At 42.5% G+C, this 16,704-nt stretch overlaps 1 protein-coding gene across 1 annotated transcript in view; it reads left to right on the top strand.

Moving 5' to 3' along the window:
- The first annotated feature begins 8,462 nt into the window (after nt 1-8,462).
- ACBD3 (acyl-CoA binding domain containing 3) overlaps nt 8,463-16,704 on the top strand; it is a 34,251-nt gene continuing 26,009 nt past the window's right edge. Inside the window, exon 1 of the mRNA XM_019920488.3 lies at nt 8,463-8,794. Within this exon, the coding sequence (XP_019776047.1) occupies nt 8,509-8,794 (286 nt within the window). The 5' untranslated portion in view covers nt 8,463-8,508. The remainder of the gene's footprint in view (nt 8,795-16,704) is intronic.

Genomic DNA, 16,704 nt, shown 5'->3' with positions numbered 1-16,704 from the left:
TGAGAAATGTACATAAAGAGTTTATCCTAGTCCGTGACACATACAACATGTTCAGTAGCTATTACTGGTGTCCTTCAATCATAAGTTCTAATTTTTAGAAAGTTTTTCCTCTTATTGAGCTAAAATTTGTTCCTGTAACTTCCTTGCATTGCTATGAAATCTGCATGCTCTTTTTTTTAAAGTTTCTTTATAATGTTCTTTATTTTTGCATGCTCTTTCATTCATTCAACAAACATGAATTGGTTGTTTCCCTTGTGCCAGGGGCTGGGCCAGGCCTGTGAGCACAACTGAGAATAAAGACCAGTCCCTGTATGTGGACGAAGTACCCCTCGTCCACATGAGAGTCATTGGGATATGTAAGGAGAACAGTCACTGCTTCCTTGACATACTTCTTTCCCAGGCTCGGCCTCCCTCTCCCACATCCGTTTAGCTGTACTTCTTGCTCTTGTTGCTTGTTGATTTTAATCAAGGCTCAAAATTATCCCTTCTCCAGGAAGTCTTCCCAAACTGCACTAAGCAGCTGTGTCCCCCTGCCCCAGTTATCTTGTCAGCCCTTGGGGACCCAGTTTCCATTCTTCCTATTTGTTTGTTTTTTGGTGTGTTCCCACTTTTTTGGAGAGCAACCCAAGGCTTCCAGGCACTGTGCAAGGAAATGGAAGGCAGCAGTCCCGAGCCACGGCCAGTGTCCCTCAGGAAACCTCAGTCAGTCTTTGGCTTGGCCACCAGGGAGCTGAAGTGCACGTGCAGGTAAAGGAAGGTTGCGCGGCACGAGTGTGTGCTGGAGCTGGAAGGAGGCTCAGGCTGGATCCGAGCTACAGGACCACAAGTGACCAAGCCAACCCTGAAGTCTGGTCTCCTGCCTTTAGTTCTATGCTCTTTGGAGAGCAGTCCTCCAGTACACCCAAGCAAGGGCACAGCCAGGCCTGAAGCTTGTTCAGTTATGGGGGGAAGGGGAGCTCTTAAAGAAAAAGGATAAAAAAATTAGGTACAGGGCTTCCCTGGTGGCGCAGTGGTTGAGAGTCCGCCTGCTGATGCAGGGGACACGGGTTTGTGCCCCGGTCCAGGAAGATCCCACATGCCGCGGGGCAGCTAGGCCCGTGAGCCATGGCTGCTAAGTCTGCGCGTCCGGAGCCTGTGCTCTGCAACGGGAGAGGCCACAACAGTGAGAGGCCCGCGTACCACAAAAGAAAAAAAAAAAAAAATTAGGTACAAAAACGAATGCTTATTAGTGTGACAAAACTGAAATGACACAGTCGTAACAACAGCTATTACTGTTATTTGATTCCCCGATACAACTCTATGCTTATTTTTCTTCCTGCATTTTTTTGACTGCATACTTCTTGTTCGCCATATGATACCAATTTCATAACTTAGTTTTCTACTGAGAAAATGGAAAGATAATTCAGTCTTTCCTCTAGCATGGCTGATCAAAATTTGGTTTTTATATTAATTTCAAAAACTTTCCTCATCTGGGCAAACCTGCCCAAAGCCCCAGGCTTCATCCTGGCTCTCCAGCTCCCAGGCGGGGCCCCAGCAGCTGCTCGTCTCGCTGCCCGCCTCCCTCTCCCCCGACCCAAGAGATGGCTACAGGGCCGCGGGTGCAGCGGCGAGCCTGGCAGTCCCAGGAGCACCCCGCGTGGAGAGTGAGCCCGGCTGGGGCAGCGCTACCGCCTCCAGCCAGCAGGTGGGGCTGAAAAGCCCCTGAAGCAGAAGCCTTAGTCTCGGAGCATCTTTTGAATAGATCCTTGGAATCAGGGGCCTCCATTCCTAAACATTTAACTTCTTCTTACTGTAAGTGGAAGATATTACTTTATAATCATCATCATCATTATTATTATATGAATATTATTATTTGCAATGAAAATTGTCTTTCATTGCTAATGTTGATTAGATCTCAGTAATGGGATTACGGAAGCGTTGTTTTTTTTTAGATACAAATGTCTATGTCTTTGACTTCTTCTTTTTTTTTTTTGACTATAATAAAGGAAAAATGCTCTTTTATTAATCTGATGTCCATTAATACCTTTGCAGCTGTTACATGAATGTTAGGTGTCTGGTGCATAAATGTATACACAGTGCCACAGTTGATAGATTTACACTGTACACTAGTCATCCCTGTCTGACTTCTTCTATTAGACTCACTTTTACTTTTGAACCTGAAGAAATATATATCATTTCATAATGGAAAGTGGCCCTTAAGAGTGTTTTGGATGTGAAGGCCTGAGAGGAATGATAACAGCAGCTATACTAATCATATCTTATCTGTTCAGGAATTTTACAGTTTCTAAAGCACTTTCACAGATATAAGTTAATTTAGGCCTTTCAACATCTTGTGATGGAACCAAGGCAGAAACAATTTCTACCTTTTATAGATAAAGAGATAGAGGTCCAGAAAATGGTCTTAAGGTCACAACACCTAAAAAGTGACAGGTTCGGGATTCCCTGGTGGCGCAGTGGTTGAGAGTCCGCCTGCCGATGCAGGGGACACGGGTTCGTGCCCCTCTCCGGGAGGATCCCACGTGCCTCGGAGCGGCTGGGCCCGTGTGCCATGGCCGCTGAGCCTGCGCGTCCAGAGCCTGTGCCCCGCAACGGGAGAGGCCACAACAGTGAGAGGCCCGCGTACTGGGGAAAAAAAAAAAAAAAGTGACAGGTTCAGTCTCTTGCCTTACCTACTCTGGCTGGCTCTCTTGTACATCTCTTTAGAATCCATCTCTTCCTTGTCATCTCCCTATGCAGCTCCTCTTCAGGATCACATGGTCTTCTCCTGGGCTAACAACAGCTTCTTTCTGAGCTCCCTACTGCCAGCCTCCCCTCCAGATTCTCCTTCCACCGCCGCCCAAGTTATTTGTGAAACTCCCTTGTATAAAATCCTTCAATGGCTCCCCATCATCTTCAGGACCATCTCTGGCCTACCCTTCTAGGCTCTGCACATCTGACCCCTCCTACCTCTTCAGGCTCATCTCCTGTCACTCCTCCAAGGCTAACCAAACATGCTGGTCTCTCTTAACCCTCAGGAAGTTAGCAAATGGTATTCCCTCTGCCTGGAATTCTACTTTCTTCAAATGTAAACATGCACAATGATCATACTTATCTCCTCTCTGAAGCCACCTCTAAACCCTCCTGGCAATATGCCATTCTCTTTCTTCTGCATTAGGGAGTTCCAAACACAAATGCCTACAGTGGCCAGGCAGGTAACAATATAAATAGAGTTGGTGTAAAATGATCACAAGCACCAGCTACAGGCCCATGATAAACATCAAGGACAGGGTCTATCACCATGGGCTGGGGGGATTCTCGCGAACTCCAGAGCAACTCTGTCCCTTCTTAAGAAGGCAGCCTCTACATAATTCCAGCTCATGGATGTCTAGCATCAATGCCAGGCTCAGTGTCACCAAATTTCTTAATTTTTAAAAGTAACTTTTACATTAAAATTCCAGATTTGGGGGGAACTCCCTGGCGGTCCAGCGGTTAGGACTCGGTGCTTTCACTGCCATGGGCCTGGGTTCCATCCCTGGTCAGGGAACTAAGATCCCACAAGCCGCGCAACAAGGCCAAAAAATAAACAAATAAAATAATGATTCTGTTAAAAAAATATTCCAGATTTTGAAATGCTAGCAACCCATTCAGATTTTTTTTTTCTTTTTTTGCAGTACGCGGGCCTCTCACTGGTGTGGCCTCTCCCATTGCAGAACACAGCCTCCGGATGCGCAGGCTCAGTGGCCATGGCTCATGGGCCCAGCCGCTCCGCGGCATGTGGGATCTTCCCAGACCGGGGCACGAACCTGCGTCCCCTGCATCGGCAGGCGGACCCTCAAACACTGCGCCACCAGGGAAGCCCAACCCATTCAGATTTAAAGCACTACAGGGGCCAACCCTTGCAAGCCAAGTAAAAGACATTAGTGGGCAGGGTTCATCCAGTGGGCCTCCAGTGTGCAATCTTTCTTCTACAACTTTTTGGCTGCGTGGCTTGCAGGATCTTACTTCCTCGACCAGGGTTTGAACCTGAGCCCTTGGTAGTGAAAGCGTGGAGCTGTAACCACGGGACTGCCAGGGAATTCCCTCTCGTCTACATTTTAATGGAACATTGTACATAACAGTGGCCAAAATGTACTAAACACTCACTATGTGCCTGGCAGGTCCTTTTCTAAGTGCTTTACGTGTATTCATGCATCCAGTCTTCCCAACAGCCTGAGAGGTGGTTACTATTATTATCCCCATTTTACAAAGGAGGAAGCAGAAGTTAAGTAACCTGCTCAAGGTCGCTGAGTTGGTGAGCACGTTACAGTACTGGCAGCCCGCCTGTAATATAAATGCTTCTCTCGTGATCTCACCTACTGGACCATGATTCCTTTGTGGTCCACAGCCTCTCGTCTGTGTACTTCCTACAATGTCTAGTATAGGGGGCACTCCCTAAATGTACGTTGAGCTGAACTGATATTGCATGTAATAGATGTAATTATACCTTTATTCATTTACTCAGTAAGATATTTGGAGTGCCTACCATGTTTCCTGTCCTGTGTTAGGGACTATGGGAGTCCAGGGACACAGCCTTTGGTCTCCAGGTGCTTCCAGTCAAGGAGCACAAAATCATTATCATTACTAAAGTGCAGTAATTATCATTACTAAATTAGACTAACTGCAAAATTTTACCAAGGACCGATTATGAATTCACGAGATAAAGCAGGGAACGTATAATTCAACCCAGTCTTTGTCTGGTGATCTAACCGTATTTCAGAGAAGATGAAAATATGTGGAGGGAACAAAGGGAAAGGTTGATTTTAGGGAAGAAACTTCAAAAGCATTTCAGCAATGGTAATACTTCATCTGGCAAATGACTGAAAGGGATGGAGCTTAACTGAAATTCACACAACAAAGTTGGTTGATTGAAAAGCGCTCTCGTATAGGAACAGACTTGGGGAAGATATTTGAAAGGTTTCAGAAAATATACGTTTTTGCTGGTTCTGTGTCTCCTCACATATAAAAGACAGGAGTGGGGAAATAGAGGTAGCTTCTCTGAACTGTTTATAGAAATCAAATTCTACTGTGACAAACACATTCTAACAAACACCTACTGAGATGGCTTGAGGGAGGGAGGCATTACAGAAAGGGTGAAGGACATGTCATCTTGATTGTGGTGATGGTCTGACAGGTATACGTGTATGTTAAAACTCATCAAATTGTAAACTTCGAGTACTTGCAGTTTATTTGACGTCAGTCATACCTCCATAAAGCCGTGGAAAAAGTTTCCTAGACTCTTGCTGTTCAAAATGTGGTCTGTGGACAGCAGTATCAGCCCAGAAAGCTTATTAGAAATGCAGACTCTCAGGCCTCCCTCCTGAGTCAGAATCTGCAGTTTAATGATACCCTTGTGTGGTTCTCATACACATTAAATTTGACCTCTTGTAGTGAATGTCTGGAACTCATTTCCTACCATGAGTTGTTAAAGGAAAATTATATTTCCTAATCTGTTTTAGGTCACTAAGAGCAACTACCTACAGGGCATTCTTTGATGGTTATATTAGGAAGAGGTTTATGTGTCTGATCTAGAGGATGTGCAGATTTTTCAAGAATGTTCAATATGTTAAACTCTAAAACAATAAAATGTCAATAATTACCACTGTATCATATTTTACCTGTCCATCTTCCTAGGTGTGTTCTGTAGGTTTTAATATTTACACTAAATTAAAAAAAATTTTTTTTTCTGATTACAAAAGAAATGCTTATTGTAGAAAAGTTGGAAAACAGAATCTATAATTCCAGGAGGTAGAGTTATATTTACCCATCTCATTATCACCCTCAAAAGTTATTGAGTACTAAAGATAGAATACAAAAATGTAGTGTACTTATGACTTCTTGGAGGTTAGGCCTTGTGATATGCATATCTTTAAAGTAATTAACGCTTCCCTGGTGGCGCAGTGGTTAAGAATCCGCCTGCCAATGCAGGGGACACGGGTTCAAGCCCTGGTCCGGTAAGATCCCACATGCCGCAGGGCAGCTAAGCCTGTGCACCACAACTACTGAGCCTGCGCTCTAGAGACCGTGCTCCACAACAAGAGAAGCCACCACAATGAGAAGCCCGTGCGCCGCAGCAAAGAGTAGCCCCCGCTTGCTGCAGCTAGAGAAAGCCTGCGCGCAGCAACGAAGACCCAACACAGCCAAAAATACAAAACAAAACATTAAAAAATAATAATTAAAGTTAAATCTAGGGCTTCCCTGGTGGCGCAGTGGTTGAGAGTCCGCCTGCCGATGCAGGGGACGCGGGTTCGTGCCCCGGTCCGGGAAGATCCCACATGCCGCAGAGCGGCTGGGCCTGTGAGCCATGGCCGCTGACCCTGCACATCCGGAGCCTGTGCTCCGCAACGGGAGAGGCCACAACAGTGAGGGGCCTGCGTACCGCAAAAAAAAAAAAAAAAAAGTTAAATCTAAAGATCCAAGCTAAGTGAAAAAAAATCACTGGGCTTAGAGTACGAGAGTTTGTTTCAAGATGTGGGTTTACCATAGATCAATGAAGCTTAAGCTTCAGGGTCCCTCACTTGCACAGGCCACTTCCAAGGCCCTTGGAGAGGCCCTGGCAATATATTTAACAGATCAAATGTTTCTGTAAAAGTTTCTAAAGTAAGATATTTAAGACCACTGTCACATTGTATTCAGACTTCCATCACTTCTCTTCTGCATTAAGTGGTGCAGGAATGGCCACTGGCTTTTCTGAGACCTGACTAAGGGAACAATGATTGAATTAGGGATACATTTCATTTGGGTTTACTAGCGTGCATTTATGGTTTGCAGTCATTTCCGGCTACTGTTAAATTATTACTCACCGTGGGTGTAGGAATGGCTTTCTGGAATACACCTACTGCCCATTATGCCAGCTCAGCCAGCACCATGTCACAGAGGTGCAGGACTAGAGGGCAAAAGAACTCTGTGATGCCTGGCACAGGAATGTGATGCCATGGGCAGCAGAGGAGAAACAAGATTTGAAAGAAAAGGAGAAACTAGCCCATAGAAAATCCTTCCGACTGTCAGAAGTAAAAAATCCTTCCGACTCTAGTAGGGGATCAAATCTCTCAATGCCTAACCTAAAATAGAGGTTCTCACTCATCAGGAATCTAAGTAATGTCATATATACAATTATAAGTGCACCATACTTATTTTTGTTTGTATGGAATGGAATGGAATATATTAGAATTCTTGTATTTGTGGGACACAAACTTGCAGTTGTACTGTAGTGAGTCTCTATGTGAAGTCACATGTTTTATTCATCGTAATGGAGGAGATTCTGTCTTAACATAGCAGATAAATCTTGTCCTGAAAATCGCTGGAGATCCAGTAAAAACCAGGCAGAAAATTGCCATTGAAGCAGCCAGACAGTCCTGAAATATTATAGCTCATATGTGAGAGAAACTTGACACGTTTTCCCAAATTTGACAATAACCCTAAAAAAATACACAGTAATTCAGTAATAAGTTGTGAAGCTAAAATTTATAAGCAATTAATAATAAAAAAAGAAAGGATCACCATGCTAAAGACTGATTTCTCTATTTTCCTTATAGAAAACATTACAAAATAATTATCATAGGAAAAGCTGATCAAAAGTATACAGCCAAAAAGTGTGGGGAAAATTATCGTAACTGTTGCCCATAAAGTCTAGGAACACAGATAAATATACATAATGTTGTCAAGAGCTTTTTCAATCTTTAAAAAATAAATAAAATAATTATGTTCTGGATTTTTGGACGCCCTGTAGAAGTGTGTCAGGCAGTTAATAAAAATTTTATGGTTATCTGTGTGATGTTTGTGAGTTTTGTTAACTTTTCAAAATGTCACTTCTGAGTTCTTTCTCATTCTAAATATATATTCACTTTCCTACGTTTCTGCTCGTAATTTTTGTGTTTTTTACTTAATGACGGCCCCACAAATTGTAGGAGCTTCAGTTCCCGAAAAAACCAGGATGTGCCCTTCAACGACAGTCTCAGAAGCCACGGAATTTCTCTGCAGCCTGTTTCTTCTTAAAAAAAAAAAAAAGGCATTTGCTCGGCATTTCCTTAGAATTGCCAGAGTTCCGCCAACCACACAACTCTCTACCAATGCGGAGGGTCTGACCGGAGGGGTAGGGAGCTCACCAGCAGTCACCCTCCCGTCACAGACCTTACTCGGGGTCCTTCTGACCCCGCTCGGCCCCTCCCCTGCCGGACACCGCGAGCCGCCGGAAAGAACGGCGGGGCGGGGGCCGCTGGGCTGTAGTACCCTCCCTCCGGGAGGAAAGAGGGCAGGAGGGGGAGCGGGTGAAGGTGGGCACGGGGCGCTTGGGACCCGCGGGGCTAGGGGTCGGAGCGAGTGGTGGCAGAGCGGGTCCGACCGACGGATCGGGGGGGCGGGGCACCATGCCCGGGAGCCCTAGATTCTACTCAGCGGCGGAAGTTCCGGTGTCGGTAGGCGGAGGTCAGAGGTCAGCAGGAAGTCGATACGTGGCCACCGCCTGTCCCCGCCGAGGAGGCGCAGCAGGCGGAGATGGCGGCGGTGCTGAACGCAGAGCGACTCGAGGTGTCCGTCGACGGGCTCACACTAAGCCCGGACCCGGAGGAGCGGCCCGGCGCGGAGGGCGCCCCGCTGCTGCCGCCGCCGCTGCCGCCGCCCTCGCCTCCCGGGTCCCGCCAGGGCCCGGGCGCCGCAGGGGAGCAGCCGGAGCCCGGGGAGGCGGCGGCTGGGGGCGCGGCGGAGGAGGCGCGGCGGCTGGAGCAGCGCTGGGGCTTCGGCCTGGAGGAGCTGTATGGCCTGGCGCTGCGCTTCTTCAAAGGTGAGCCGAGCAGGCCCCACCCCCGCCGCCTCTGCCCCGCCCCGGGGAGACTGGACCCGTCTCGTCCTCACCCACCCGTGCGGGACCGCGGTGACCGGAGCTGGGCTCTGTCCTTGGGGTTACCCGAAGTTTGTCACTACCCGCTTGGCCACTAGGTCCCACCCGTAGGGGCCTGGAACCTTGGTTTATTAGTCCGGGTCCCGCCTCCCCGAGGTTACCGGGGCATCTTACCTGACTTAGCTTCTCGGTTTTCCAGGAGCCTGGGTGGAAGAATGAGCCATCTCTCTCTCTTTCCCAGAGGTTCCCGTTCTGGGATTTTTTTTTTTTTTTTAACTGTCGCATTCCTTTTCCTGTTTGTTATGGCTTGGCACGTCAGAACCACCGATTTTTGCCCTTTTTCCACAGTGGAAATCTTTTCATGGGTTTCATATATATACTTTCCATTCATTCTGGAGAGCTTAGGAGTTGATCACCTGGCAGTACTGATGTGGCAGAGAGAAAGAAGTAAAGTATTAATCCCCCTTGGCTTGTCAAACTCTGAAGAGAAGGGATGCTCACTATGTAACTAGTAACTTCTAGATCGTTAAAATTTTACCTTATAAGCAATGTCCAAGAGTGAATTCTCAGATTAAGGTCTAAAAGTACCCTCTGTACTTCTCATAGAATTAATTGTAATAAATCTTGTCTTAGAGCTAGATTGTGGTGTGTGGGTTTTTTTTTTTTTTTTTTTTTGGTTTTTTTAATTGGGTGACACCACGTAGTCAGATGGTGGTGGTACCAGTCACATGACCTTGTCAGTGGGAAAAACTGATGAGAAGAGATACTTAGATCTTCTGGGGTAGATGAGCAAGGAGAAACATCAGCAAATGAAACTTTAGACGTGGTTGCTAGGTTCCATATACATTCCAGAAGAGCATATTTATGACACTTTTCCCAGAGGGAGTACCTTTTGGAGTACATATCTTACTAGCTGAAGTTGAGTCGTTGAAAGTAGTGATACATTCCAAAGTTACTTGTTTTCTCTGAAAATGACTCTAATTGTGCAAACTAATGAAAGTCTTTTATAAATTTTCCAGAATATTTGGTCATTCCCCTTCATTGCATTTTTTATTAAAAAGTTTACCCTTGAAATATTCATCGTCATTGCATGATGAGTTCAGCTCTCCGTGCCAGCTTGGGGAATTGGTAATGGCTAATGGGTTTTGGATCACTTGACCCTTAGGTCACTGGCTTGAATTTAGAGTTTCCTGAGGTGATGATACCACTTATGTAAAAATCTGGTGGTTTCTGTACAATTCATATAACTACATTTTACTTAAAATTTTTATTCTTGGAACTTACTTTTCCGGTGTACAATAAGATTAAAGTATATTGTAGCAGAATAACATGTAAGAATAGAAAAGAATGAACTTCTTATACTAACTTTCACCATATAACTAACAAAAAAAATAAATGGATAATTTTGTCTTCTGAGTCTGTCTTATTTGAAAATGGTAGTAATGTCTTCTTTGAAAGATTAAAACACTCTTCCCCCCCATTATTTATTTATTTATTTTGGCTGTGTTGGGTCTTCGTTGCTGCAGGGCGGGCTTTCTCTAGTTGCGGCGAGAGGGGGCTACTCTTCCTTGTGGTGTGCGGGCTTTTCATTGAGGTGGCTTCTCTTTGTTGCAGAGCACAGGCTCTAGGTGCACGGGCTTCAGCAGTTGTGGCTCGCGGACCCTAGAGCGCAGGCTCAGTAGTTGTGGCGCACAGGCTTAGTTGCTCCGCGGCATGTGGGATCTTCCCAGACCAGAGCTCGAACCCATGTCCCCTGCGTTGGCAGGCAGATTCTTAACCACTGCGCCACCAAGGAAGTCCCTAAAACACTCTTAATGTGCAGTAAATTTAGCATTGCTTGGGAGTCAGGAAGCTCTGGATTCCTTTTTTTGGGCTGTGCCGCGCAGCCTGCAAGATCCCAGTTCCCCGACCAGGGATTGAACCCGGGTCACGGCAGTGAAAGCGCCAAGTCCTAACCACTGGACCTCCAGGGAATCCCTCTGGATTCTATTTACCATGTACTCCTAGACAATTAACTTTTGTCTTCCAGACTCAGTTTGTTTATATATAGAGATATAATATGGCTGGATTAAATGAAATTTGACATCTCAGATTTAAGGTTTAGTGCTCTAAACCTAACATTATCTTAACATGTTTGTTGAGTGGTAGGATTCCTAGGGGAACCTGTAATTTGGGACCTAGTTATCAGTCACCTTAAAGAAAAAAGCTACATTGATAGTTATGATTTACTAAGTTCCTAAGTTAATCTCTCAAAGCAATATCCAAGTACTTAAAAGGAGAAATAACAGTCTAGCAATCAAAAGCTCCCTTTCTGCATGGATCATTACATGTTAGCAATGAAGAAGCTATTAGTATATGAGGTTCCTGAGTTGGGGTTGGGGGGAAGGATCTAAAAACAGTCAGAAGAATTATGGAAAGTAGGGTGAGTCGAGTGTTGTCTGCCTTTGTTTTAATGTGTGAATTTTTCCAGCATAATACTTGGCATTTTTATCAGTCTTGCAAGGACTTTAATAAATCACTATTTTGTGGTTTTTGTATCTCACATGAATTAGAAATAACATTACACTTTATCTTTTACTGTGGAATAAATATGAATCTTGAAAGCATGGGTATCTTTTTCCATTGAAAATAACTTGGATTGGGAATTAGGAACCCTGTTTCTCATTCTATCCCTGTCACAGTGATCATAGGCCAGTGACTGAACCCATTGTGTCAATTAGCTAACCCTCTTAGTTTTTGAAGATAAAAGTAAAATAATAGATGAAAATACTGGAAAATGTAAGTTAGCATTTTACCATCTAAGCTCCAGACATTGTTGAATCCTTATTATGGATCAAGTTTTATATAAGGTTACCACTGTAAATGAATAGTATATTCCCTTTTGCTATTATGGAACTTAGAGTCCAAAAGAGGAGTTAAAGACCCAGTGGCAACTGCAATACAATGTGGAGGATCCAGAGAGCAAATGCCATTCCAGAGAAGGGGGAAGGCAAAGAGCCATGAAAGGGCAAGACGTGTGTCGGGGAAATGGCAAATAGAAAGTAGGTACTGTAGTTTGATGGAGAGAGCTGGGAAGGTAAGTTGGTGTCAGATCCGTGGAAGGACTGGAATGCTATTGTAAATAGCCTTTTTGACAGCAGACAGTGAGGAACCATTGAAGGTTTTTAAAAGGAGGAGCAAAGTTGCCCAGTTCTACTTTAGGAAGATTAAGCTGGTTTCCTTATCTCTTTAGGTTAAGGAATGAATCAGCTGGCTTTATTGTAGCCTTTATACTTCTTGGATAGAGTTAACCTGGGGAGTTGTGTTTCAGTTTTTAGAGTTCTTGGGGGTGAGTTTTTCCTTCTCTAATACTTTGTTGCCTCACTCTATTAAGCTGGTAGATGGTTGCATTAATTTAAAATTCCAGAGTGATAATTGCCACCAGTTATTGAGCAGATGTTCACTAAATATCAGGTACTATTTTGAGAGCTGTATATATACTGTTTTGTGTAATCCTCTACAAGCCCTTCAATGGGGGTGTTATCCTGGTTTCTTAGTTGAGAAACTTGCCTTATAGGCCCGTTAGTTACCAGTAGTAAGAGGCAGAGTGGGTCCTGGGTCTGTCTGATTCCAAAGGCAGTTCTTCCCACTATAGGAGATGAAAAGCAAATAGGAACCTTGCTTTTTGATGGTGTTCCTAGGAAAATATTCAAAACTACCTACCTTGTTGCCTTACCACGTTTTAGAACTTCTTTAATATATTTGCTTGAAAATATTAAGAGCTAATGGAAAGATATTGTTTTTCTGCTCATGGTCACTTTATCGAGAATCTCTTCAGAGATCTGGAAAGGTAAAGTGTGGGAGAATCATCTGCTCTAAATTCCTACATAACATTGTTACCCAGTTTCCAATTTTGGTTGTTATGAAAAAATCCCTTCCAAAGGACTGAAGTAAATGTGCCCATCAAAAATATTGATAAATGCTAAATCTCATTGCTACTAATACATTATTAGACCTTTTGAGAGGCCTGCGTTTAGCCAACATAATGATTGTGTTTTACTCTTGGTAAATTGAAAATGGATGTGTGATTCATTAGCAGTTGAAAAATGGTAATGTTCTAATTGTCTTTCCTTCACTGTAATACTTTTCCTCACATGCTATTTGGTTTGGGGTACAGCTTAAATAAGAAAGAAAAGATAAATGCTTCTTTCCCATTATTAGGTTTCAAAATAATGAGTTGTCTCCCTTAGCAGCCTCAAAAGGTGACAGTTTTCAAAATGTTATATACTCATGCATGTAAACCTTTTTTTTTTTTTTTTTTTTTACTTAGGCTCTTATTATTGAGGCTCAAATTGTATGATCTTTAGCAAGTGGTGGCCTCTTAAGATTGGCTCCTAAGTTCCTTTGACATGACTAGTAGTCTTCTGTAGCTTCCTTGGTATCTGGTATGATGAGATGTTCCAGATTCATCGTATACATTTCCTGCCTCCGTAGGAATCAGCCATTTCTCCAAAGAGACATGGTTCCTTTAGTGGGAAGTGGCATTTGAAGAGCCGTAATCTAGGTGTTAGCAGTGGACGCTCATTGCTACTGGATTGGTCGTTATTTCAGTAGACAGATCTAGGGTGTGTGTGTGTGAGGGGAGTGATAAGTTTTTGAGGGTGTGATACGTGAAAGGAAGCTGTAGTTGAATTTGGAGGAACTTAAGTCTAGGACTCAGTTTCTCTGTGGAATTGTTAATGAATTTCCACTAGCATTGCTGTAGATTACACTGTGTTACGTTGCTGATAGCAGAGAAGCAATCATATGTACATACTGAATAGTTCCATTTCCTTTTGTCCTCTTGAAACATATGCATCTCCAAGAACTTTTATAAATGGCTCCATTAATGTTTTAAAATACTGTACAACTGTAATTTATTCTTTGGTAACATAATAATTAGTGTGCGCCTCCTGGACTTAAGTGGACTAGCTTCAGATAAATTCAAGTTTAATTGTTACTATTGAATATCTATTAAATTTTGAGTTTATTTTTCCCTTCTTTATTGTCTTTATCTTTAGGTATACATGTATAGCGTAGGAGGATGTAATAGACCTAAGAGACACTTATAAGAAAGAAAATTATAGCCGCCAAGAATAGTAATGCCTTTTAAACATCTGCTTTTTTAATTTGCTATTTCATATTAGATTTGAGCTGAACTAAAATTTTCCTTTGAATACTGGATTCAAGGATATGTTTATATATGTGTATTTTTTGTATATATTTTTGTATATGTGTATATTTTAGTGTAACTGATTTAACATTTGCCTGAGGCCTCCCCTTTATTTACTGCACGTGCAGAAAAGTATATAAATCATAAATGGTGCTTGATGAATTTTTACAAAGTGAGTACACTTTGGTAACCAACAACCAGAAGGAGGTAATGTTTACTGTTATCAGTTAGCTAAAACGAGAGCTACTCTGGCTCAGTATTTAGGAAGTTGAGTTCTGGAGTGAACACTACCTGGGGTACTTTTTCCTAGTTTTGCCACTCAGTTGTTTAAAATCTGCCTTCCTTTACTCAAATTGTTGTAAGAATTATAAGAATTGTGTGTGTGTGTATATATATATATAAACTCTTAGCAGAGTACCTAGCAATTGGTATTCTGTGACTGCTTATGTTGTTAAAGAGGAGAGATTACCAAGAATTTATTAGAGAGTGTGTTGAATTTATGGGGGGGAGATCAACTTTTATTAAGCACTTTGTACATGCTAGACAGTTTCCAGAGTTTCATACTCATTAACTCAGAAATACTGCATTTATTATACTTTATTATAAGTAGTATAAGAATGTATCAGTTTATTTCTCAATTGAACATGGACGAGATGTGGTTTTAATTTTAATATTTCTAGAAGATGGATTTTATTCAAAGTGTATTCTCTGCCAGGCAACAGTGATAGGACCATGAAAGAAAACAGATTTGAGCTTAGGCTGCTGTGGGGGAAATTCTGTATCTGCAATGAGAGAAGGGGGAGGTGGTCCTGCTATCTTCCACACAGTTCAGACAGTCCCTGGATACTGCTTTCAGTTTGAGGCATCATTCTTTAGGGTTAAAGACAAAATGGAGCTCATTCAGAAGAGAGCAACTTGTATAGTGTGGGAATTCGAATCCCTGCCATCATTATCATAATAGCTGCTGTTTAATGAGTATCTGCTCTACTCAGGCACTGTATCAAGACTTTGGAACACATTATTTCTAACCCTCACAAGAAATGTGAGAAGTTATTATCTCCATTTTATTGATAGCAAAACTGAGGCTAAGAAAGGTTATCTGTGTCTGTGTTATATACTTAGTATAATAGCAGAGCTGGGTCTTTAGGAGGTATGTATGAGTGAATAAGCTGGGAATATTTAGCCTAAAGAATAGAGAACTCAGGGCAAATATGATGTACAGTATTTTGTGGCTTTTTTTGAGGTCTGATCTGTTAGATGTGTTTTATTTAATGCCAAGGACTAGAAATAGACCCTGTGGATAAAATTGAGACAGATCTACTCAGAATAAAGACCTAAAATAAAAATCACAGCTATCCAAACATGGAATAGGCTGTTTGAGGCAATGAATTCCCATCACCAGGAAGTGTTCAAGCATACGTTAGCAGTAACTAGGTGGGTATGCTTTGATTTCTTTATCTTAATCTTTTATGTATCTACTTCAGGTTTTTTCTTTGTTGTTACCGTGCGGCTTATATAATATAGTTATACTATAAAGTACTATACTGTAGTATAAAAATATAGGTTAAACTGATGACTTCCATAGCATACAGTAACTCTATTCTTTCACTTCTCCCTCCCTCACATTTTAGACTATTGATGTTACAATATACACCTTTTTATATAGTGTGTCCAGTAACAAATTATTGTAGAGCAAGTGGTTATGTAGAGAGGATTTGAACTTTGGTTGTGCAGTTCAGTCGTCTATCTTTAATATCCTTTCCAACCCATAGATTTTATTGGCTTTCATTTCATCAAATAAAGGCTAGAAGGAACATTGAAATAATTTGTTACCTTCCTCTATCTTCACCTCCAGAGAGAAGAGAAAAATATTTCTCAGTAAACTTACTCTGACAGTTGACATGTGAGACTAATAACTTTTTGTTTAATTAATTTCAGATGGAAGGGTAATCTTTCAGAGCTTTGGGCTTGGTAACTGTGATTATAACGCTATTATCAAATTATTCATGCTGTCTTACTAGAACTGTAAAGTTAGATACTTACGAATTTAATAGAAATGTAATCTAGAAGCCATTTCTCTCTTTATTGGGAAAATATGTTAACACAAATTTAGTGGCTTAAAGCAACACATACTGTTTTATAGTTCTGGAGGTTAGAAGCTCAAAATGGGTCTCACGGGGTTAGAATCCAGGTGTCAGCAGAGCTCTGTTCCTTCTGGAGGCTCTAGGGGAGAATCTGTTGCCTTTTCCAGCTTCGGGAGGCCAGCTGCATGCTTTGGCTTGTGGCCCCTTCCTCCATCTTCAAAGCTAGCAGCATAACATCTTCAAATCTCCGTCTGACTCTTCTTGCTCTCCCTCCATTTATAAGGACTCTTGTGATTACTTTGGGCCCACGTGGGTAGTCCAGAATAAGGTCAGCTGCAATCTTAATTCCCCTTTTTCCTGTAACCTAACATATTCACTGGGATATAGGTTCTGAGGATTAGATGTGGATATCTTTGGGGGGGTAGTATTACTATGCCTACCACATGTTATAATGTCTTCTGAGCTGATTACTGAAATTGAGCATATGAGTTTACTCCTTTTACCTTTTTATCAAAGTGAAAACCAAGGCAATTTGAAAGGTCAAGTTGTGCTATAAAATTTATAAGGAAAAATAGCCA

This window comes from Tursiops truncatus, chromosome 1 (assembly GCF_011762595.2).
Source record: "Tursiops truncatus isolate mTurTru1 chromosome 1, mTurTru1.mat.Y, whole genome shotgun sequence".
NCBI classification, from domain to species: domain Eukaryota; kingdom Metazoa; phylum Chordata; class Mammalia; order Artiodactyla; family Delphinidae; genus Tursiops; species Tursiops truncatus.
This window is presented reverse-complemented; position numbering and strand designations above follow the sequence as displayed.